The sequence below is a fragment of the Alnus glutinosa genome, chromosome 5 (assembly GCF_958979055.1).
Source record: "Alnus glutinosa chromosome 5, dhAlnGlut1.1, whole genome shotgun sequence".
Classification (NCBI taxonomy): Eukaryota; Viridiplantae; Streptophyta; class Magnoliopsida; order Fagales; family Betulaceae; genus Alnus; species Alnus glutinosa.
The window spans coordinates 29479159-29505273 of NC_084890.1; the positions used below are offsets into that span (position 1 = coordinate 29479159).

A 26115-nucleotide genomic window follows, 5' to 3' on the forward strand; every position below is an offset into this window, starting at 1 on the left:
CCATTAATTTCATATGAAATGCTGCTTCCCCAAGTAGGTTCCCCCTGCTAAGAAAGGGCTTGGCTCCACAGCACCTCAAACAAGTTGGATTGAATCATTAACAGCATTTTAAAGCATTATCACCAAAACCATGAAATACAATTTAACTAAGATTGAAAAACAAAAGCACAACACATTCATTGAGAACAAAACAAAAAAAAAAAAAAAAATCTCAGAATGGTCCAGTAAATTCGTATTATGATTTAGCAGCCTCAATGAGGTTCTCTCTGAAGACAGGGTCTTGAAACTAACTAATCTCAAACCCTGGACAAATCATCATTGACTTCTACTAATTAGCCACCAAAATATGAAATAACACACCAAAATAACATGACAAAATACTAAACATACTATGTTGTTTTTTTCTTAACAAAAACAAAGGGGTTGCCTCCACAACAGGGGTGGTGCAGCCACTCCCTGGATCAACCAATAATCCCCTCTGCTGAGCGGCCAACCCTTCCTTGCTAGTGTCGACCATTGTGAAATTGTAGGAGATGAAATGATCGAGAGAAGAGAAACCAAATATAAAGTCTTTACCTTTTCTTTTTTTCTTTTTTTTTTTTTGGTGATTTTTTAGGTAATTGTAAATGGTGCATTTCAATTAAGGGTAGATTTGTCACTCAAAAATGCTTCATTGTCACGTGTCGAGGATTCTGTCAATTTTTATGCCCGAATCTGACTTATGGTCCTACTCGTAACTTACAAAGTAGTAGTTTAGAAGAGCGAGTTGCAGTGAGTAGTAGTTTAAGGGTATAAATGCAAATGCAGTAATATTTTAATGGAGAAAAATGTAATTCAGAAACTCAAAACAACTAGAGCGTGGAAACTCTAAATAATCAGAGTTGGAAACTCTGATTTGTCCATGCATACTCCAATCCTGTCCGGGTCTATTGAGAGCATTGACTACCTGTAATGAGTCTCATTCTGAGATGATCTTGTCCAGACCCCTGTTGCGGCAAAACTCAGCAGCTCTCAAGGTTGCAAATGCTTCTGCAACCACCGGATTCACCCTTGCTTCCAGCGAAAAACTAGCAGCTGCATGAACCTGGCCCTTATAGTCCCCTCACAATGGACTCACTATTAGCACATAAACTTGCTAAACTAGTATTTATTTGACTATGCAACACAATAATGTAAAGATAAATTGAGGTCTGAAATTCGATTGATTAGCGCTTATGGTTAGCATGAAAAAGTAGAAATGTTTAGTCCAAAAGTTGTGAGCATAAATAAATAACTTTCCCTTAAAAATTAAGTAGAATATGTCATAATTAATAATTTGATTCTCTCCTTTACTTTACTTTCCTTTTTCTCATAAAAAAACTCATAGACATAATGTTATTATTCCCATATATAATTAATTCCCTATGTGTCTTGAACTGAAAAGCTGAAAGTTTCAACCACAAACCATTGCTAGTAAAATTAGTTAGCAAAAAATTACATTTACTTATCCCTTCTAGAAATATATATTTTGTTTGATGCAAATTCCTCATTCACTACACCCTGTTTTTCCAAAAACCACCATCTCTTTTGCCTATTTAATTTTTGGTTGTTGCGATCTGCTTATTAGACATTTGTTCTTTGAAGATTTGGATTGTTTATTAGACATATGCACACTTGTATGTATGATAATTATAAGGCACATAATTATTTTTTTTTCTCTTGAATAATATTGCATGGTCGTTCATATTGTGGCAGGTGCAATACCAAGTGAAATTGGTAATCTCCAATACCTTGAGTTATTAGTTATCCGTTTGAACAACTTTACTGGTCCAATTCCATTTGAGATCTTTAATATCTCAACAATAACAGATATTGATATGGCTTACAATAACCTCTTAGGCCATCTTCCATCAAATGTAGGCATCTTCCTTCCAAATCTTTATGGCCTTTATCTTGAAGGAAACAAACTAAGTGGAACAATACCAAGCTCTATCTCCAATGCATCACAACTCACTGAACTAGATCTGGGTGACAACTCATTCTCGAGCTTAATTCCTAAATCACTTGGTAATTTAAGGCTCCTGAAGTGGCTCACCCTATTAGTAAATAATTCGACCCTTGGATCTTCCACTCCAAAATTCAACCTTTTCTCTTTGTCAAATTTGGCATATCTAACAACTTTAGATTTGTCAAATAATCAACTGAATGGCGTCCTTCAGAGTTCCATTGGAAAACTCTCTACTTCACTTCAGGAACTTCACATGGATAATTGCAATATTAAGGGCGACATTCCTAGAGATATTGGCAATTTAAGCAACTTGATCCCTTTGGAGTTACTGAACAATGAATTGACTGGACCTATTCCAGTTACATTGGGAAGATTGCACAAGCTTCAAGGTTTGAGGCTTTATAATAATAGACTAGACAATCTCATCCCATCTGATCTTTGCCATTTAGGGAACTTGTTTGAATTGTTTTTACGTGGTAATGAGCTTTCTGGAGACATTCCTATATGCATGCATAATATGACTTCTCTAAGATATCTTTACTTTGACTCTAATCGATTAACTTCTATGATTCCAATGAGCTTGGGGAGCCTTACATATATCTTAGTGGTTTACCTGTCATCAAATTCTCTAAATGGCTCTCTCTCATTAGAGATTGAAAATTTGAAGGTCTTGAGAGTATTAGAGTTCTCAAGAAATCAACTATCTGGTGGTTTCCCAACAACAATTGGTGGCCTCAAAGATTTAGCTAATCTCTCATTGGAGGATAATCGATTAGAAGGCTCAATTCCTGAATCTTTTGGCGAATTGGTAAGTTTGGAATTTTTGGACCTTTCCAGAAACAATTTATCCGGTAAAATTCCAAAGTCCTTAGAAGCAGTTTCGCAACTCAAATATCTAAATGTTTCTTTCAATAGACTGCAAGGAAAAATTCCTGTAAAATGACCATTTGCGAACTTTTCCGCTGCATCATTTATGTCAAATGATAGACTTTGTGGTTCTCGAAACAGGTGTTCCTCGACAAAAAAATACCGCAGCAGCACATATACTAAAGTATGTATTACCATCGATTGTGTTAACAATGCTTGTAGTCGCACTTGTGTTATTTTGGACAAGATGCAGAAAAAGGAATGTGAAAATTCTAGTGGAGGGAAACTCATTACCAATAGCCACATGGAGAAGAAATTCTCAACAAGAACTTTTACAAGCGACAGAAGGGTTCAGTGCAAACAACTTACTTGGTGAAGAGAGCTTTGGATCAGCATACCATGGGACACTCCTTGATGGAATGATTGTTGCAATAAAAGTTTTCAACATGCTAGTAGAAGGGGCATTAAAGAGTTTTGATACAGAGTGTAAGATACTACACAATATTCATCATCGGAATCTTGTCAAAATCGTCAGCACGTGCAGTAACATCGACTTCAAAGCTTTTGTATTGGAATACATGCCTAATGGGAACCTAGGGAAGTGGTTGTATTCTCAAGACCGATGTTTGAGTATCTTACAAAGACTAAATATAATGATCAATGTTGCATCAACAGTGGAATACCTTCGTTATGGTTATTCAACACCTATTGTTTATTGTGATTTGAAGCCCAATAATATATTTTTAGATGAAGACATGGTCACACATGTTGCTGATTTTGGCATTGCCAAGCTATTAGGTGATGGAGATTTTATGATGCGAACCATGACTCTCGCTACTATTGGATATATAGCACCAGGTAATGGTTTTAGCCTACAACCAGAACTTGTATGTCTATCATGCTACTCATGCATTCACTGATAACTATAGCTTTTTGGTAGAATATTGCTTTTAGCATTATATATCTTTTGAATATATAATTATTTACTCATGATAATTTTTTATGTACACATATAGAGTATGGATATGAAGGACTTGTTTCTACAAGAGGTGATGTGTATAGTTATGGTATTTTGCTTATGGAAACTTTCATAAGAATGAGACTTACAGATGACATGTTCGCGGGAGAAATCAGCTTAAAAGTGTTGGGTAAAGGAATCATCACCCCTTTCAATAACTAAAGTGGTTGATGCCAATTTGTTGAAAACCGAAAGGGATTGTCCTTGTACATTGGATTGCATATCATCTGTAATGGGATTGGCATTGCAGTGTTGTGCAGAGTTTCCTGAACTGAGGGTTGATGCAAAAAATATTTCAGTCACACTCAAGAATATCAAATTGCAGTTTCTATAGGATACTGAACGAAGCTAGTATGAAAGCATCAAACTCTTCTATAGCTCTTTCATGTTTGTGTTTTTAAAATAATATAATAGTCTTGGGACTCCCCTAAAGGGATTTGTTTATAGACTTTGCTTTGTTATGATAGATAATAATAGTAACATTCGCTTGGAAAAAAAGAAGAAGAAGAAGATAATAATAGTAACATTTATAACTAGTACAACTAATGATTGTAGTGACCTATAATTAGTACCAATGGTTACTCTAAGGTAGTCTCAAAGTTTTGAAGGAAACAAAGTCATTAGTTTTGCTCTTGGGACACGAAAATGATAGCAATTGTGACATTACACTTTTGGTGCTAATTATCATTGTATGTAAATATTGCCCCAATGTTGTGTGGGGGAGGAAGGGTGCTCAATTCTAAACCCTCAACTATTTGCAATAACATCATTTGTAAATAAGAATAGGATAGCCTGAGCTCTCATCTTTTCCTATTCACTTCAATCCTTGGAGGATAATTGGTTTGGGATTTTTTTGTATAGGATTTGAAACCTTGGAGGATCTTCACCCTGAGTTTTCTGTTATTTATTTGAGAAAACTAAGCATATGCTTCTAACCCAACTTGACCAAGGAGCACATCCATGAAGAAAAAAATAATAAGACTACTCTTTTGCTCTTTGAATTTGGGACTATCTCTGCTTCCTATGCTAACATACTCTGTTCCTTGAACATAACCAACACTCAAAGATGTAACAAATTATGTTCTTTGAAGTTCATAGATTGAGTTACAATTGCTGGACATGGTATGGATAGAGTGTCCACCCTTTATTCATAGCATTGTCTTAGCAGACCAAGCTGTATCTTTGGATTAATGAAATTGAGTAATTTTAAGAGTACATTAAGTGTCCCTCAAGTATTCATAAAAAAAAAAATGAGGTGACTTTTAAAATCATCATTGAGCGTGTGATTGATCAAATAATGATTTTGATTAAATTGTGATTTTAAAAGCCACTTCATTTTTTGATGAATAATTGATAGAAACTTAATGTACTCCAAGAATTACTCAATGAAATTACATCCTTTTCATAAAAAATAAAATGGTCCACTTTGAAGTTCATAGATTGAGTTACAAGTTAATTTCGGCATATAATCATATATTTTCTAGAATCTTACAATATACTAAAATCATTATTTTTCATTAGAAGAAAGATGAAGTTTCTAATAAATCTAAAGGATTCACAATGTGGTAGTCAGCATTCAGTCATTTGAGCAAATGAGAATTGAAAGGACTAAGTTTTACCCTCTTCGATCCCCTGATTCTCTAGCAAAATGATTAAGCTTTCATAATTTTTGATTGCCCATCAATGTCCATCACTTTGAGTGAACTAGGTGATCCTTAAACCCTTTTCCTTTTTTCTTTTTTCTTTTTTTTTTTTTTTAAAAAAAAAAACTAAAATAAAATAAAATAAAATTTAAGGGACAGAATTAATTTATGTTCTCTATTTAACACAAAAACTGATGGATGTCTCGAATTTATTATGAATCCAAACTTGTACCTCAAATCTTTTAAGTTACAATCTGAAGGCTTACAGTCAAATGACCAAAAGCGTGGGGATTCTAGTTTGATTTTTTTTTTTTTTTTTTTTTGGGCTTTTCGGCCCTCTAAGATAACAAAAAGAAGTGGCCTGGTCCATTTAAGAACCCAGCCCACAGCCAGAGCTGGACTCATAAAAGTTATGTATGAAGATCATCTAAAATATACCACATGGTTGTTGTTGTAATTGGTCTTCTTCCTCTTGCTAATTACACATTAGATCATGTTTGAATGGTACGTAGGTTATGTGGAGTTATTACTCCAAAATTCTCCTTCAAATGCCGATAGAATTAAAGTCAATTTTTGATCAAATTGACAATAATTAAGATTTTACATGCGAATGCAGTTATTTACAATGTTTAAACTCCAAAAAACCTTAATTTAATGCCATAATCTAGCTAGCGTCACAACTATGGCTTATCCTCAAACTATGAAAAAGCGAATTTCAGTGGATTAATCAAACAAGGAAGCTAAATTAGGATTGGTTAATTTATAGGCCAACCAATGTGTTTAATGTTTAATTTTTATTTAATTTGAGCAACATTACAAACTCAGAAGTGTTAATCTCAATGAATTTGGTTTCATAGCGCCTTCAAAAAGAAGAAATAGTTTGATGGAGAAGTCTAACAAAGGCCAGATGTACCATCCTCAGTGTTTAATAAACGAGATCAAAGAGGGGCTCAATCGTTGATGCTTGTGGAAATTTGGTGAGAGTATTATTGACGGAATTTAAAAATATCAATGCCTTTTTTTTTTTTTTTTTTTTCTTTTTTTTTTTTTTGCAAATAAAATTTGATATTTAGTTCTCTTTTATAATTATTTTCTCTTTTTAGCCATTATCATGCTATGTTAGTATTGGGTTTATACGTTTTTGTATTGATTTTCTGTTTGAAGGATTTTCAATGTCATTATTATCTTCTTCGCAAACTATATCTGGACGTGTCCCGTAATATTTCCATCGAAGGTCCTCTTTGTTAAAATATATGAAAAATATAATCGATATTTAGTTGATATTAAAATATTTCTAGATTTATTTTCTTAATTTCCTTGTTGTTTTAGGTTTATTTGCTGGGATATGTTAGCTGTACAACAATATTGATGTGTCTAATATTTTTATTTTTTACTTACTTTTTTATTAAAAAAAAAATGTTGGACATGTCAACACTGTTGTGCAATTATTATGTAAGAGTTGTGCAAATAACATATCTCTTATTTGCTCACTACTCTTTCTCTATCTATAAATCGAAAAAAAATGCTAGAGCATATGTTGGTATTCTCTTGATGTTCTCTTGAAATAGTATAGATGTAATTAAAAAAAATTACATTTATGTCCTTTTTGATGGCATAGATGTAATTTTTTAATAAAAAAAACTACATCTATATTATTCCAATAGAACACCAAGAAAACACTAAGAGATACTTTAATATTCCTCTAAATCAAAAGTTATATAATACAGTTAATTATACTTAATTAAACAAAATGACTGTTTGAATTTAATATTTTAAAATGTAATTTTTAAAAATACAGTTAAATATTTTATAAAATTATTGTCTAAAATTTAAAATCATAATTTAACTTTTAAATTTTCAAGTAGAAACCAAGACATGCGTACGTGATGCGTCAACCTCGTGCACATGACTGACATTGCATCTCAACATCGATCTTGATGTTCTAAAATGACATGCCTATTTCTACGCCATGGTGCACGGCATTCTAAAGTCTTGGTTGCACATGTCATGACAATCTTGTCAAATTCATGACTAGTTGGTCTCGTCCTTTAGTAGGAGCTTGGAAAAGTGGTCCGATTCTCACACAAAATTTTCCCATATTTTTTACATTTATTTGTTTCCATATAAAATATTTTTCATTAAAAAAATCACAATTATTTATTTATTTTTATATATATATTTTTTAAAAAAACTTTACTTAAGAGTATCAAATTTTGACCTTTTTAACTTAAAGATATTAAACTTCAAAATGTCTCAAATAAAAATATTCAATTTTTAAAATATCTAAAACCCAACTTGATTTGGTAATAATTTAAAACAAATTATAAAAGGTAGTGGATGAAAACTATTTATTTTATTATATCTTACATTAAAAAAGAAAAGAAAAGAAAAAGCTAAAACTATTTATGATGATATATCGAATAAGATGCAATTACTTGAACATCTTTCAACTATTTTTCATTTTTTATTCTTTGTTTTTCTAGAATGAATAAAAAAGTTAAAAACAATAGAGCTTAGAATGTTAAACTTCTCGTTTGGTGGAGTAATTAAATCGAATGTTTAATAGAAGGGAAACGATTTTATCAAACAGGGACTCAATCGTTGATTATCGAAAATTTTGTGCAATAGAGTCTAGAATGTTATTGATGGAATTTTATTTTATTTTATTTTTATTTTTTGAAATGAAACATAAAACTTCATTACTGAATATGAGCTCAACATGAGATTACACTTGACCAAAAGGTCAAAAGAAATACAAGAGACTCATACATGCCCGAAGGCAAAATCACTGCCTGTAGGCCATTTGTGACTAGAGCTAAAGAAACTCAACCCACTAAGTCAGGAAAAACCTGACTTAAGGCAGCCACCAAATGTAGACTGTGACAAAGATCAAGAATATACAACAACAGCAGCTACCCAAATAATAAATAAACATTACAAAGAACAAACTTTAAGCCCCTGTTAAAAACAGATCTAGCATCCAAGCCAACAAAAAATTACACAGGTAAACCATAACAGAAAACACAAGCAAAAATTCAACACAGTGTCGGCAGAGGAGACACAGCCAAGATTCGCCGGAGATGGCGGCTCGTGGCAACATAAAATTTTATTTATGTCTAAGTCATTATTTATTCTAAAATTTTAAACGGTTAAGAATGAATAATTTAATTAATATTTTAACATTTAAAAATATCAATGTTTATTTTTTGTGAGAATAAAATTAATTGATCTTCACCGTTAATCTTAAAAAATCTTATTTTCTATATCTCTTTTCATTTTATTTTTAATAGCATTAAAAAAATAAGTATTTTTCACATGTTTAAAAGAGATATAACAATTTTATAAACCGAAACTTTATTCTTTGAAACGCATATACCAATTTATGAACCCTCTGTCACGGGAAGAAGTTAAGCAATAATTCATTCCAATGATTTTAAGTCCTCGTTGACGTAGAGTTGGCCGTCAATATATACTCATTGAAATATATTCTCTCTATTATTCATATATATGAGGGCAAAGCTTAAAATTAAAATAAATATCTTGATCAGCTCAAGTTCAATCTCCTTTACATGGGGCACAACATAGAAGAAGCTTTGATAGCAAGCAACGCATATTGGGAGTTTTGGCATTAATTGTATACCCAGTACTAGAGTCTAGATAGAACGGCTAGCTGTTGCAGTCAAGGCTTTCAAATTTGCAACGTTAAGGACCAATCGGAAGTTTGAAAGAAGAAGGCCCAGAAATATTCAAAATGTGTTGGTGTGTATTCTCACTACAATTTTCCAAACGTCCTTGAAATTAACATCGCATTTGAATATCTCCATCTGCCTATTTCTACACTGTGGCGCACGGCGTACGTTCTAAAGCCAGATGGCCCGGATGAAGACATATATTTTTGCACATGGTTGGTGACAGTCTTCATTCAAAATTTGCCATCTAATCAATCGATCAGAACGTCCTTGATGACAGTCTTGTCAAAGACATCTGCGATTTTGGAAAATTGGTTGTATTCTCACGCCAATTTCTTAATGTCCTTGACAGATCGGACATCACCATTGACATTGACATTGACTTGGAATACAGCTAACATATTCCAAATTAAAAAATAACAGGAAAAAGTATACATGATTCATCATATTACTATTTTATTGTCAATATATCAAAAAATATCAATATTTCCCTTAAATTAATTAAAAGACAAAATTAACTCTAAATTTTTTTGAATAAGACAAAAATATCTTTATAAATTAAAATAAAAAAAAAAACTAAAAAACAAATTAAATAAAATAATGAAAAAGAACGTTTTTTTTTAAAAAAAAAAATCAAACGAAAAAATAACTTAAAATTATATAAAAAAAAATTAAAAAAAAAAAATGAAAAACAAATTTTGTTTAGTGTTGTTTTAGCCATTCATGCATGGACAAACAAATTTTGATATTTGTTTCTAATTATGGTAACTGTTTAATATTCACAGGGAGAGTGCCTTTGAATGGACAACATGATTGACCTAGCCCCACCCGCGGGGTGGGGGGCGGGAGGCATTTCCTAAAAAAAAAAATTATAAAAATTTAATCTATTAGCCCTACCAAAAAAAAAAATTGACTATTGGCCTCTGCCCATAAAATTTTTTGACTCCGTCCCTCAACCTAACTAGGATATATATGTGCCTTTTTATTGCCTCTTGAGATGGGTACCTTTCAATTGAAAGTACAAATAACTTGTCCATAGACTCCATACCATACTGGAAAACAAAAAGATTCAAAGAGAAAAACTCTGGGAAAATAGAAAATTCGAGTGGATAGTTATCAAATTGTCTATTGCTACTATGGTGTAAATGATCCCTTCGGATTGGGTATGTCCTTTGAGTATTTTAAATGTGGCTGCTTGCAAAACAATGATTTGAGTAACGCTACAGATATAAGAATTAAGCCTGTCAAAACATTTAGCAATTTTAGTGACATTTTGCGTTCTCTTTGGCACTATTGAAGTATTAATTAAATAATTAATTACATACATACATATATGTGGACTCCATATCTAAATGTACAAGTGAACCACCTACGTATATGTAGTCATAAGGATCATTATGTAATTAATTTTTTTTTTTTTTTTTTTTTTTTTTTAAAAAAAAAAAAAAACAGAGAAGGAAAAGACATATTAGGGCTCATTTACTAATCATCGTGGGCTTACATATTATATTAGCTATTGCCATGCGTGTAGGAGTGATCAATGGTCATTGCTTCCTCAACCCACAACCACGAAACCAAGTTTTTTTTTATTATTATCCTGTTGGGGGAGGGGAAAAGGGAAACACCCACATAATTACCAAGTTAAGCCCATTGGGTAATATTGTCTTCTTTCTTTTTTCTTTTTTTTTTTTGACAATGTAATATTGTCTTCTTAAAGCATGCTTTAGACAAACACAAATGCTCCCATCATTCTTTTGTCATGCATTTTGCCTGATGCAAGACGACTTACAAATCTAAGAATTACAAAATATCACATCTTTGGTTCACGCTAATAGAAAAATCACAATATTTTTTCTCATAGCTTAACTAATAAAATAGAGGCTCAACCGACTAGGTGGGCAACTGATTTTGTAAAACAAGGAGAGTAGGCAGAGTGGACTATTTATTAATTAGCTCTTAATTTAATGTTTTGCTTAATTTTTTAGACATTAATTTGTTCACTTGTATGTCTGATATGTGATTCATTTAAACCACATTATTTTTTGTTTTGAAAATTAACTTAACTGGTCCAATTCCATTTGCTATTGATGACAACAACTTTACTGGTCCAAATCCATTTGGGATCTTCCAAATTTTGAGGACAATAACCTCAACACTTCAACAAATTTATATGTATTACAATAACCTCTTAGGCCATCTTCCATCAAATCTTGGCCCGCGACATCTTGTTTTTGAAGATAACAAACTGAGTAAAACAATACCCAATTCTATCTCCAATGCTTCACAACTCACTAAACTAGATCTTGATGGTAATTCATTCTCAGGCATAATTCCAAAATCACATGGTAATTTAAGGCTCCTCCAGGTGCTCAACCTAACAGGAAATAATTTGACCATTGAATCTTTTACTCAAGAATTAAGAATTTTTGGTAAAAACCTAACTCATGATGCAAAAATGTCCAAAATACCCTTGTGTTTTCTTAAAAAAAAAAAAAAAAAAATTCTGCTTAGGCAACCCACCGCCTCGCCAAACCCATGGTGGCCAAGTTTGATTCCAACGAGTTTTAGTTTAAAATTATTTGTTAATTAAGGGTAAAATAGTATTTTATAAATTTTTTTAGGGGTATAAGTGACATTTCACTTGTTTACCGTATCATTTGACTGTAAACCCTAACGGTAGTGTTGATGGTGCAAAATTTTTAAACATTGGAACTCGGCATTGCAATTTTTAAAATTTTAAAGGTATAATTGCAAAAGTGGCGAAACATTAGGGGGTGGTTGCCCAACCAGCAGCTACCCATATCCCTTTTTTTTTTTTCCTAAATGTATACATTTTTTAGTTAGAATGACACATGTCATCATTTTATTGCTGTTGATGTTGACACTAATGAAATCTGTCAAATATTTTGATTTTTTTTTTATTATTTCACAGGGAGCAATTTGTAATTTAAGTCAACCACATTGATTGATTTTACATTTTTTTTTTTTAATAGTTTAGTTTAGTTTTTTTTTTTTTTTTTTTTTTTTTTTTTTTTTTTTTATATTGTATGGGATAATTACATCATTAGTCCGTTGGCCTAAATTACAAATAACTCTCTGTGATTAAAAAAGTTCATGGAAGGTCCTTGTAGTAAACTATAATTACAAATCAGTCACTGAACACGTTTTTCATCCACCAAGTTAACAGATTCCATTAGTCAGCCACGTCGCACCCAATCGAAAGTCGACACGTGTCTATTACAATAAAAAATATAAAAAAAAAATCTAAAATAAATAAAACAAAAATATATATATTTTTTTAAAAAAAAAAAATACTGAAAGGGTGATTGCCCAAATTTGGGGGTGGCCACCCCCAGCCACTAGGGTAGCCACCCCTTCAATATTTTTATTTAATTATTATTATTTTTTTAAAAAGAATACAAATATTTTTGTTTTATTTATATTTTTATTATATTTTATATTTTTTTATTGTAATGGACACGTGTCGGCTTCCTATTAGGTGTGACGTGGCTGACTAATGAAATCTGTTAACTTGGTGAGTAGAAAACATGTTTAGGAACTGATTTGTAATTATAATTTACCACAATGACTCTCCATGAACTTTTTGAACCATAAGGAGTGATTTGTAATATAAGCTAACTCCAGGATTAATGATGCAATTATCCCTTATTATATTAAGTTTTTTTTATTTTAGTTTTTAAGAGAAAAAGGGTATTATAATAATATAATAAAAAAATTTCTTTTTGAAAAATGGAAGTAGTTTGATAAATCACTTTAGCCAGCTTGGAATTTATCTTCAAATTGATTGTTAGTTGAGAGAATTTTTTATATATTTCTAAAACATAAACAAAAAAACAAAAACAAAAAGGGAGAAGTTTATCAAACAGGCTCAATGATCCTCTTTTTGTCCTTGAAATGTCTCCACCGTTTGGGCCCTTGAAAAGGAATAGGATTCCCAATAATTTCTTTAAATTTTGAGATTCTCAAATTTTAAAGAATATAGGTTGTTTTTTATATCGAACAGTATGAAAAATATTACATATTAAAAATGTGACACATTAACAATGAGAATACATTAACAATGAGAATTGAGTATATTTTTATCAAATTCTACAACTTTATGTCGTATAAAAAATTTAAACAAAAAACTGTATTTTAGTTTAATAAAAAAAAATGCGTCTCTTTAAAAATAAAGAAAAAACCTTTTTGAAATGAATTTTTTTTTTTACTTTAATAACATGTGATATTTTTAATATATAGCATTTTTTACGTTGTTCAATATAAAAAACAACATAATTTCTTTAAAATTTAAAAATCTCAAATTTTTAAAAAATTATAAAAAATTCTAATTCCATATGAAATGCCTCGGAGTTGAACTTGTCGTCAAATTCTCCCACTGACAATAAATTGGGAGTAGAAAAGTCATCATATAATTAAACTAGGAATAAATTTTCAGGTCAGATACCAATAATACTCATTGCATTATCAATCTCTCGTACCAAGAACTTGAGCAAAGCAACTCGCTTGGTGTTTGTTGCGAGTTGTGCTATTATTTATTACATGTCACGATTAATTATTGCTGTCAAGGCTTTCCATTTGCCTTCTTGTACTAAACTTTAGTTTTTTTTTAAAATAAAAATAAAAATAAAAAAATTGCTCAAATATATCACTGATTAACTGGAGAAGCTTTTACTTTCTTGAATTTTGCGAGATTTACCAAACGTTAATCAAGAGAGACTTTTTCAACGTACGTCTCACTTTGAGAAAAATAAATACTTCTAAATGTCTAAAACCCAGCTTGAATTTGATTGTAATTTAAAACAAATTATAAAAGGTAGTTCATAAAAATATTTATTTTATTATATCTTAGATTAAAGAGGGAAAAAAAAAGTAAAACTTTTTATGATGATATATCGAATAAGTTGTAATTACTTGTACATCTTTCAACTATTTTTCCTTTTTTTATTCATTGTTTTTCTAGACTCTTTTTTTTCTTTATTTTTGGTGCGGGAGTATTTTTAGTTTGCTTCTTAATATAAGCTTGGCTGTCAATAAGGATGGACAACGTGGTAGTCAGCATTCAGTCATTTGAGCAAATGAGAATTGAAAGGACTAAGTTTTACCCTCTTCTTCGAAATTCCATCACCTGATTATCTAGCAAAATGATTATGCTTCCATAATTTTTGAGTGCTTAAAATTACTGTTTTTTGTATCATGACAAAGCAGAATTGATTTCTTGGAATATTTGTTACATGTAAATTTTATAATTAAATTATTTGCTTGACTGAGATTAATGTGCATTAAATCATAAATTTCATATTTGAGGCCAGATTTGAAGAAGATCAGAACAGAGGAAATTAAGATAAATTTGTGTTCTGAGAATCGATCGGATTCTATTGGTTGTATTTTTGTATATGAAGCTCCAAAGACTGAAGAAGATCAAAGAAGGTGCATAGAATCTCTCAAAATTAACGACATGTATCTCAGCAAATCCCAAGGCTTTCGAAGAGCTTGGGCTAAGGTGGGGGCTACTGCTAGGTCCAAATTTGTTCCCTTCAAATGCCAATACGAATTTAAAGTCAATTTCTGATCAAACAGTAACATTCTTTAAAACTCGAAAAAGCCTTAATTCAACGCCATAGTCTAAAGCTAGCATCACAACTACGGCTTATACCAAAACTACTGAAAAGCGAATTTCATTGGATTGATATGATGAAACACCGCAGCTAAATTAGGATTAGCAGGAAATGATTTATTCTTAGGCCAACCAAAGTGTTTAATGTTTAATTTTTATTTAATTTCAGCAACCTTACCAACTCAAAGCATTAATCCGTGAGTGATAGAAGACTTTCATACGCAGCGACAATTTGAAAAAATGGTTAAAATATTGATTAAATAATAAAACTTATATCGATTTTTTTATAAGCTTAAACTTTTGGGACAAATGATAATTTAATATGATATCAGAGCCAAATGTCTTGAGTTCGTGTTACGTGAATGATTTCACAAACATGTAACGGGATAATTTGTTAGGTTTTAAGGGAACCTAGACTCTTTAAATTCATTAAAGGCAACCTAAACCTTATCAAATACAAGGTTTGAAATTAATTTTTTTGCATACATTTTCATTATTTTATCACACTTAAATAGAAGATATTACAATTGCATGTAGAGGTGAAAATAAAAATAAGTATCAATTCCTATCAATCCTCTAAAAAGTAATGATCCTATATAGCTAGTATTAAATCATAACATATATTCTTACATAAGGAAAATATTCTACCATATTACATATTCTAATATTAATATATGGTCAGCGTAGAATTCCATTTTCATCACAGTTAGAATCTTGTCTCAATTATTCATTCTATTTTAATTGAATATTTTACGTGTTGTGTCTCACCTATTAATAGAGAGTTTAAGTTCACACATAAGGAAAAGTGTTAAAGTATTAATTAAATAATTAAATTTCTCTTTTCTTATCAACTTAAACTTTTAAAAAAAAATAATGATTTAACAAAAGTAACAGACAATTTGGACAAAACAAACTTGATTGATGTCGGGAGTTTTGGCATGATATACAAATTAACGTCTTCAAATAGGCAACATCAATGACCACCCACAAACCTCAGACATGCGCGCGTCAACACGTCGTGAGAATCTTGTAAAAATCATCCATTCCTGAATTCAGAGCGTCGGTGCAAGACGACAACGACAGTGTCAGAAGTGTTCTCACAATAGCTTTCTATAGTTCTTTCAAAGATTGAACATCATGACCATTCACATTGCATTGAAATATCTCCATTCATGTCTATTTCTACCCTGTGGTGCACGGCATTCTTGAGTAAATTAATGTGTACAGAATGTTATTAATGGAATTTAATGTGAGGTCACTACTTTTCTTTTCTTTTCTTTTTTTTAACAAAATAAAGAAACTATCATGCATTAATTTGAAAAGATTAGAAGGTAAATATAATAAATAGAGGAAAACACCATTGGGAGGAGAGCGGCGTGGAGCCTCCCCCTCCTCAACCACCTCGATCTCCTCTTTTTTTCTTTTTTCTCTCTATGGCCGGCTACGTCACTACTTATTCTAAAATCTTAAATTAATAGGAATAGATAATTTAATAATTTAATTAATATTCTAACATTTAAAAATATCAATGTTTATCTTTTGTGAGAATAAAATTAATTGATCTTCACCTTCGATCCTAAAAAAATTTATTTTCTATATCTCCTCTTTTTTTTTTTTTTTTTAATGCTAATAAAATATTAGTATTTTTCACATGTCTAAAAGAGATATAACAATTTTATAAATCACTTCATTCATTTATTCATTAAAACGCATATACCAATTCATGAACTCTCTGTCACGGGAGGACTTTTACAAGTTAAGCCATAATTCGTTCCAGTGATTTTAAGTCCTCACTGGCGTAGAATTGGCCATCCAAATTTCAGCACCATCAATATATACTCATTGCAACATATTCTCTCTATTATTCATATATACGAGGGTAAAGCAGAAAATTAAATTAAATATCTTGGTCAGCTCAAATTCAATCTCCTTTGAATGGGGACAACATAGAAGTAGCTTTGATAGCAGGCAACTCATATTGGGAGTTTTGGCGTTGTATACCTAGTACTAGATAGATCGGCTGATGCAGTCAAGGCTTTCAAATTTGCAACGTTAAGGACCAATCGGAAGTTTGAAAGAAGATGGCCAAGAAATATTCAAAATGTGGTAGTGCATGTGTACGTATTCTCACTACAATTTTCCAAATGTCCTTGAAATTAACATCGCATTTGAATATCTCCATCTGCCTATTTCTACAGTGGCGCACGGCGTACGTTCTAAAGCCAGATGGCCCAGATGAAGACATATATTTTTGCACATGGTTGGTGACAGTCTTCATTGAAAATTTGCCATCTAATAAATCGATCAGAACGTCCTTTGATGACAGTCTTGTCAAAGTCATCTGCGATTTTGGAAAATTGGTTGTATTCTCACGCCAATTTTCTTAATGTCCTTGACAGATCGGACATCACCATTCACATTGACTTGGAATGTCTTCCGTCTATTCTACACCGCAGTGCACAGCGTTCATATTCCAAAGTAAAAAATAATGAGGAGAACAATTTTGAATAGACCACGAGGGGATAGAACCAAGCGAAACGTGAATTGTAAATATAGGAAAAAAAAAGAAAAATAAAATAAAATTAAGAGAATTCTTATCCTAAGTTTTGAAAATTTTATTTTTTAATTTTTAAGTTTTAATTCGCATCATAGATGATACTTCAATTTTGAGAAAAGACCAAATTAATACCTCAGTCAAGTTTTTTGTCCAAAAACTAACGGTCCGCCACGTGTCCCTAATCGAGTTTTGAAAACTTTATTTCTTAGTCTCTAAGTTTCAATTTGCATCACAGGTAATACCTCAGTTTTGAAAAAAAACTAACGGTCCGTCACGTGTAAACACCACACATGTTACAATATAAAATATTACAAAAAGAAAAATTAAAGAATCTTTAAAAATTAATTATAAAATTAAAAAAAAAAATAATAAAGCTAAAAAAAATTATTACAAACTTAAAAAAAAATAAAAAAAAAAGGAAAAAAAAAAGGATTAGAAAAAAAAAAAGAGGGTGCCAACCTCATGGTGGCCAAGGGGGTGATTCGGCCACCCCATGGGCAAACCCTCTAAATTTGTTTTAGAGGGTTTTGGCCCTTGGGGATGGCCGAACCATCCCCGTGGTCCATGGGAGTGGTTCCACGCCCAAGGGCCAAAATCCTTTTTTTTTTTTTTTTTTTTTTTTTGTGTGCTATGGGTGTGGCCGAGCCATCCCCCATGGACCATGGGGGTGGCTCGGCTACCGCCACGGGCCAAAATCTTTGATTTTTTTTTTTTTTTTTTTTTTTTTTTTTTTTTTTTTTTTTTGTCATTAGGGGCCATGGGATGGTTCAGCCACCCCAGACCGATCAAGAGTGTAACTGAGCCACCCCCTAGGCCAAAATGGGGGTGGCTCCTCTTATTTTTCTTTTGTTTTTTCAATTTTGTTTTAAGTTTTTAATGTTTTTTTTTAATTTTGTAATTAATTTTTAAAGATTCTTTTTTGTTATTTTTTATATTGTGACATGTGTCAACTCTCGGGCGTTGACACGTGGTGGACCATTAGTTTTTTTACGGAAAACTTAACTATGGTACTATTTCGACCTTTTCTAAAAATTGAGGTATTGTCTATGATGTGAATTGAAACTCAGGAACTAAAAAATAAAGTTTCCAAAACTCAAATATTAGAAGTGTATTTAACCTTAGAATTAAAGCATGTCTCAAATAAGAAACATGCATATTACTTCATTTTCTTGGAGAGTAATTATGGTTTGATCCACTAAAATAAGATAATTCTGTTTCGTTAATGGGCATATACTCTCTATGACTAAGGGTAAAAATGCGGGCCGATAATAACCGCTCGTATTCGTTATTCGCACACTATTATTTGTTATTCACACATGCAGATGCGATTAGCAAAAATCAATATTCACATATGTAGTTAATGGTTTAAGAAAATGCAAATAGAGTTAAGATATATAATATTAGGCAGGTGGATATCATTTGAAAGTGGGACCAACTATCCCATCATTAAAAAAAAAAAAAAAAAAAAAAAAAAAAAAAACTTCCAACAATCTTTAATTATCGCTCATTGACGATTCCTTTTCAAAATTTTAGTTGAGGCAATTGTCCTAACAACCTTATATTTGCGCATTTTAGGGGTAGAAGTAGCGAAAATTGTGATTACAAATTGTAATAAACATTACTATTAAATTTTAAACGAATCACCATTAAAAGTGTGATTACAAATTTTTACAGTAACATAAAAAATGTGTATTTGAGAATGTGAACTCAGATTGTATGTAGCATTTCTTGTCTTGAATAGAGGGGTGGATTTTGTGCCATTACAACATTATCTTTTAGCCAAACTTGATCCTTTTTTTTAAAAAAAAAATTATATATATATATATATATATATATATTATTTGTTAACTAGTTTCATTAATGATTTGATCAAAGAGTCCAGACTTAAAATATTATCCGATTCATTTAAAATAGTGAGAATCCTTATTCTGTTATTACACGTGTTCTTCGGGGCAAATTAAATACAAAAATCTTTAATTTTAAGTGCCCAAACGTGAGGGAGTAAGTACAATTTCTTCAAATTGTTTTTGAGTTTTTTTTTTTTTTTTTTTTTTTTTTTTTTTTTTAAAATATTATAGAACGAGAAATTTATCGAAATTTATCAAACAAGCTCTTACTTTTCTGCTTGGAGACTTGTAGCAAATGGAAAGGCTTGACAGCAACGACCGTCAGACGTAATAAATAATAGCACAACTCCCAACTAACAACACCAAGCAAGTTGGTTTGCTCAAGTTGTTGGTACGAGTCTGCTACGTTGTGAATAATTGAGGAGTTTCTTACTCCCAATTTATTGCGAGTGGGAGAATTTGATGAGAAATTCAAATCCAACACATTTTCACGGGCCCCAAACGGTGGCAACATTTCAAGAAAGATAAATTTCCCTAGCATGACCATTTCAACAGAGACTTTTTCAACATCAACTTCTAAAACCCGGCCATGATTTGGTGGTAATTTAAAAGAAATTATAAAAAGGTAGTTCATCAAAACTATTTATTTTATTGCTTTCTTACATTAAAGAAAAAAAATTAAAAAAAAAATCAACAACTTTTTATTACTTGTACATCTGTCAACTTTTTTTTATTTTATTTTTTATTTTATTTTTTTGTTTTCTAGACTTTATTATTATTATTATTATTATTATTATTATTATTATTATTTTTTATTGGTGCGGGAGAATTTTTCCCTCGCTTTTCAATATAAGCTTGGCTGTCAATAAGGTCGACTCGATATTTGTGGATCTCCCAAGTAGAAAGAGTGAAGATGCATGTCATGGAATTCCAAAGAAAAATCATGATATTGATGATGATAGTAAATTAGCGATGAATCTGTTAAGGAATACATTTTGGGGACATATAGCAATTAAGCACAGTAGATGATTTACATCCTGCAAGGCCCATACTTAAGATATTCCAATCAATGAGCTTTTAATTCTTGGACTTGTCCCATAGTTAATAGTGTACTTAGAAATTCATTGGTCACCTGAGCGTGCCTATTTCTACACCCTGTGTAGCGTATGACATTCTTAAGCCAAATTATTTACTAAAAAAGAGGTGGTCGATAAACAATATGTCACAATAAGTAATTTACTTGATTCAAAGAGAGAGAAAAATGTCTATTTCAAAAAAAAAATAACTATTATTTTATTCTAATGACCTATTCTACGAACTAAGCCGATCCTTAATATTTCGCTTTAGACAAAAAGTTACTCAAAATATCATGACTAAGTAACTGGTAAAAATCTTTTACCCTGTTGAATATTGGGAAGCTCAACAAACATTAATAAAGAGATAAAATATATATCACAAAATAGTATTGAATTATATGCCGTTTTAAGATAACAGTGTTGAACTAGCAAATGTCTTAAATTGAAGTATCCATGTTTCCAAACGTCTCATTTAAACTTACTCCGTTAAAATTTGCTATTAAATTCTACAAAAATTTCCAAAATACCCGTGTCTTTTTCTTTTTCTTTTTTTTTTTTTTTAAAAAAAAAAAATTATAAAAACTTCAAAGATTTAGGCATGAGTATTTTTCAAATTTTGTTAAATTATGACCAACACCTAAATCCTTACATTTTTTTTTCTTTTTTTTTTCCCTGAAAAAGGTGGGTATTTTGGGTACTCTGTTAAGATTTAACAGCAAATCCTAACGGAATACCCTTAAGTGAGAAGTTTGAAAATATGGATACTCCAGTTTGAGACATTTGCTAATTCAGTACTCTTATCTCAAAACGATGTATAATTCGATATATTTTTGAAGTTATCCCTTACTACAAAGAGTCAATAATAATAATAATAATTGCAAAGTAAGGATCAATTAACAATTAGTCACATAGCACTATCATTTGCCTTGAATTTAGCCATGGATACCACAGATTCACCAATGGAGTAAGTTTATAATTGTGTTAATATTGTCGGTTCAATTTCATCACTGGTATACGTGAAAAGGAAATTAAGAAATAGTTCATGAAAACTATTTATTTATATCTTTCATTAAAGAAAGAAAGAAAAAATAGAAATCAATCTATGAAAGTACAGTTAGGTTGCAAATCTTTTAACTTTCTTTCTTTTCTTTTCTTTTCTTTTTTTTTTTTTCGAAGTTTTGATTTTCCTTTTTTTTTTTTTTTCGTATGGCTATTCAAAATAGCTAAGAATTTACTGATGAGTTGCTACCATGCTAGCAAATTTGCTAGCATTGAAGCTCAACAAAGCATAATTTAATAGCAAACCTTTCTTTGGGACGATGGAATGTGTGGTGCAGTGATAGAGGGCTTGAGTTGTGCAAATAATATTTTTCTCCATTATTTCACAATTAAGATGGTAAAGAATCACATCAAAATATCTACTTGATCATTTGGCCCAACATAGAGGACTTTCGTAGCAACAACTTGAGCAAAGTGCCAAGTGACTGACAATTAATTTCGACAAAAAACAACTTGGTTGATGTGGGAGTTTTGGCATGATATACAAAAGATCTTCAAATTGGCATTTGGCACCACCCACAAGTTTCCTACTCCCAATTTATTGCCAGGGAGAGAATTTGATGAAAAGTTCAAATCCAAGACATTTTCACGGGCCCCAAACGGTGGAGACATTTTGATGAAAAGTTCAAATCCAGGACATTTTCACAGGCCCTAAACGGTGGAGACATTTCAAGAAAGATAAATTCCCCTAGCATGACCATTTCAAGAGAGACTTTTTCAACATCAACTTCTAAAACCCGATCAGCTTTATTTGGTGGTAATTAAAAAGAAATTATAAAAGGTAGTTCATCAAAACTATTTATTTTATTATATCTTACAACTAAAGAAAAAATAAAATAAAAAAGCAACAACTTTATATTACTTGTACATCTTTTTATATCTTTTTCTAGACTTTTATTATTATGATTATTTTTATTTATTTATTTTTTGCGGGAGTATTTTTACTTCACTTTTTAATATAGCTTGGCTGTAAGGTCGACTTGATATTTGTGGAACTCCCAAGTGAAAAGAGTGAACGTGTCATTGAATTCCAAAGGAAAATCATGATATTGATGATGATAGTAAATTTGTGATGAATCTGTTTAGAACTAAATATTTGTCGTCAGAAATATTTATAAAAAAAATTATTTTTGAAGAAAATATTTTTCTTCAAATTTTTCCATGTAAAATGTTGTAGTATTTCCTTCAAAGATTGAACGACACCATTGACATTGCATTGGCATTCTGAAGCACAGAAATGTGTATAGCTAGATGAAGACATGGTTGCACATGAAATATCTCCATCGATCATGCCTATTTCTACACCCTGTAGCACAAGACATTCTTAAGCCAAGTTATTTACTAAAAAGAGGGGATCGAGGAACAATATGTCACAATAAATAATATACTTGATTCAATGAGAGAAAGAGAATGACTATTCCAAAGGAAGAACCATAATTTCATTCCAATTACCTATTCCACAAACTAAGCCAGCCCTTAATATTTCTCTTTAGACAAAAAGTTGCTCAAAATATCATGACTAAGTAACTGGTAAAAATCTTTTACCCTACTAAATATTGCTAGGCTCACCAAACATTAATAAAGGAGACAAGTTTCAATATCACTCCAAGAAGAAATATATCTAAAACGCAGCTTGATTTGATGGCAATTAATTAAAACGTTTATTGGGTGGATGTTGATGTTTCAATGTTACCATTCATTTATAAACGTGAAAAATAAATTACAATTAAGGAAAATTACAAAACGTAGTTCATGAAAATTATTTATTTCATTATCTTCTATTAAAAGAAAAAAAAATGTTTTCATATTACCGTCGGCTCCATTAGCTTAGGATCAAAGACCATTTTTCTTAAGACAGAATTTTTGAGACCATAAAATGGGTAGTCAGGTAAGTAAATAGAACAACAAAACTAAGGATAAGTATGATCACAAAACACTACTTTTCGATGATTTTTTTTTTTTTTATTTGCTTCTACTTTTCTTTCTCTAACAGTCAACGAAGTCAAAACCCAAACCACCCCCACCCTCTTTTTCCCAAAGCCTATATTTTTTCCTTCAAATTTTTGATGCTGAAATCTCCTTATATATTAGTCGCACTTGAGCTCCCACTAATCCCCGGCCAACACCTCAACCAACATACACTACTCATGGAGAGAACCTATTTCCCATTTCCCTTTTTTGTGGCACTTCTCCTGCTACAATGTTACATGGCAAGCCTAGATGCTGCAAATTTTCCTAACATTACCACTGATCAATTTGCTCTTCTTGCCTTAAAAGCTAGTATTTCTTATGATCCTCACAGTGTTTTGACAAACAACTGGTCTACTGGCACCACTGTTTGTAATTGGATTGGTATCACTTGTGGTTTTCGTCATCATCGAGTCACGGCCTTGAACCTTTCTTACATGGGTCTCGTAGGCACCATTCCACCACACATAGGAAACCTTTCATTTCTTGTTAGCCTAAGTGTCATAAACAATAGTTTTCATGGATCTGTGCCAAATGAGTTGGCTCATCTTTACCGGTTGCATCGCTTATCTTTAGAGTTCAATGACTTCAGTGGAGAAATTCCATCAAGGATGGGGCTCTTATCCAAACTTCAATTTTTATCTCTAGTTGGTAACAGTTTCACAGGCGGTATTCCACCATCTTTATGTAACATATCTTCATTGGAGACAATAAGTTTTGGCGGAAACAAGCTTTCGGGCTCCATTTCTTTGTTCAAGTGCAAACGTCTGCAATATTTATCTTTACAGTCTAACTATTTTACTGGAAGCGTACCTTCAGAAATTGGAAACTTAACCATGCTCACAAAGTTATACCTCGACAACAACAACTTTAGAGGTATGTTTAGTCATGTTTTAGTTGATTGATTATATGGATGACATCATTGACTCAACATATTTGCCTTTCATAAATTGCCTCCAATGCGGTATCTTTCAGAAATTGTAAATGACTCGTTCTCGTTGGATAGGAAGACGTGGGTTGTACATGTTTGTGAAAATGAGTCTACAACACTAACGATGACCTTCACTACAATTGGATATACCAAAATTTGGAAACGTTACTTATTTGTAAAAAAATCACACCATTTCAAGTTTCTTATTCGTAATCCAAATTAATTATTTTAGTTCAATTCATTTCAAAAAGTTGGAAACTACTTTTCTTCATGGAACCTATCGTATCTCATAAGTCTAGACTTTGGTGTAGCAATTTTTCTTTTCCCAAATGATGAATTAGGAAGGGTGCTAATCAATCATTTAGGATAAAAAAGAAAATCTATTAGTATAGGTTGAAGAAAAAGTGATTTATTATGTTGGAAGCCTTTTGTCAAATTTGCATTGTTCTGTATTCTTTGAGGTCATTATAAGATATAACAATGATTATGTTGATGGAAGGGTACCTTCAAAAATTGGAGGCTTAAGTATACTCACAGAGTTATATCTTTACAACAACAATTTTGGAAATATGTTTAGCCTTTCTTTAATCAAGTGATTATATATATGGATGACATCAGTAACTTTTTTTATTGCCTCCGATGGATACATTTAAATTGGAAGTACAAAATAATTTGTTCAAAGCATATAAGGAAACAAAAGGAACTAAGCAATTCAGGGAAAAAATAAAATTCTAAAGCATAGTAATCTAATTGTTTATTGCTGCTAGGGAGTACAATACTAATTATGACCTTTGCTAGAATTGTTAGAGGTCTTGATGACCAAAAACAAATAAAGGAATGATCTTGGGGCATACCAATCTTTTATTTTCTTTGATGTAATTTCAGATCAAATCTCATTGGTTTACCTGATAAAACTATTTTCTTCATCCTCTATTAGAAATATCTAACAGTCAAGGACTTCAACGCCAAAACCATCCCACCCACTTTTTACCAAAATCCCATATTTTGTTTGTTCCTTTCAATTTGTTATGCTGCACTCTTCTTATATATCAGCCTCACTTGAGCTCACACACATCCCCAGTACCTCAACCAACATACACTACTCATGGAGAGAACTTGTTTCCTAACCTCCCTTTGTGTCCAATCTTACATAGCAAGTCTAGCTTTCACAATTGTTCCCAACATTACCACTGATCAATCTGCTCTTCTTGCCTTAAAAGCTCAAATTTCTTATAACCCTCAAAATGTTTTGACAAGCACTTGGTCCACCGGCACCTCTATCTGCAAATGGTTTGGTATCACTTGTGGTTCTTGCCATCGTCGAGTTATTTCATTGAACCTTTCTTACATGAATATTGTAGGCATCATTCCTCCACACGTAGGAAACCTTTCATTTCTTGTCTGTTTAAGCATTGAAAACAAAAGTTTTCAAGGCTCTCTGCCCAATGAGTTGTCTCATCTTTACCGGTTGCAACACTTATCCATTGGATTCTATAACTTTAGCTGAGAAATCCCATCATGGTTGGGGCTGTTATCCAAACTTCAAAATTAGTCTCTAAATAGTAACAATTTCACAAGAGATATTCCACCATCTCTATCTAACATATCTTCATTGGAAATAATAAATCTCGAATATAACAAGCTTTCGGGCTCCATTCCTTCCTCCATCTTCAACATTTCCACCTCGCAAGGAATTTATCTCCAAGAAAACACGCTTTCTAGTTAGATGCCCTCCATTATCTTCAACACGTCTTCACTGCAAGTCATTGATCTGTACTCTAATAAGTTGTCTGGCGAACTCCCAAAAGATATGTTTAGTCATCTTCCTAGCTTACAAA

General features: G+C 31.6%; 2 protein-coding genes and 1 non-coding gene across 3 annotated transcripts; 2 read left to right on the plus strand and 1 right to left on the minus strand.

The window, feature by feature from the left end:
* Positions 1 to 208: 208 nt before the first annotated feature.
* On the minus strand, positions 209 to 323 carry LOC133869983 (small nucleolar RNA Z278). Its single transcript, XR_009900607.1, has one exon. It is a non-coding gene; the product is annotated as a small nucleolar RNA Z278 (small nucleolar RNA).
* A 1389-nt stretch (positions 324 to 1712) lies between these two features.
* Positions 1713 to 4034, plus strand: LOC133869222 (probable LRR receptor-like serine/threonine-protein kinase At3g47570). The gene is made up of 4 exons (XM_062306179.1): positions 1713 to 2376; positions 2638 to 2838; positions 2996 to 3712; positions 3871 to 4034. Exons 1-4 carry the CDS (start codon positions 1713 to 1715, stop codon positions 4032 to 4034), a joined length of 1746 nt encoding a protein of 581 aa, XP_062162163.1.
* Positions 4035 to 23585: 19551 nt separating this feature from the next.
* LOC133869224 (putative receptor-like protein kinase At3g47110) lies at positions 23586 to 24251 on the plus strand. The gene has a single exon (XM_062306180.1). It carries the CDS (start codon positions 23586 to 23588, stop codon positions 24249 to 24251), a length of 666 nt encoding a protein of 221 aa, XP_062162164.1.
* Positions 24252 to 26115: the final 1864 nt, after the last annotated feature.

Excerpts from the sequence above, each read along its gene's own strand:
- LOC133869222 (XM_062306179.1), top strand. The coding sequence starts at position 1,713 with ATGGTCGTTCATATTGTGGCAGGTGCAATACCAAGTGAAATTGGTAAT. Across the intron at positions 2,839-2,995 it reads TTCCAGAAACAATTTATCCG|GTGTTCCTCGACAAAAAAAT; the intron begins GTAAAATTCCAA and ends TTCTCGAAACAG. Across the intron at positions 3,713-3,870 it reads TATTGGATATATAGCACCAG|AGTATGGATATGAAGGACTT; the intron begins GTAATGGTTTTA and ends GTACACATATAG.
- LOC133869224 (XM_062306180.1), top strand. The coding sequence starts at position 23,586 with ATGGCAAGCCTAGATGCTGCAAATTTTCCTAACATTACCACTGATCAA.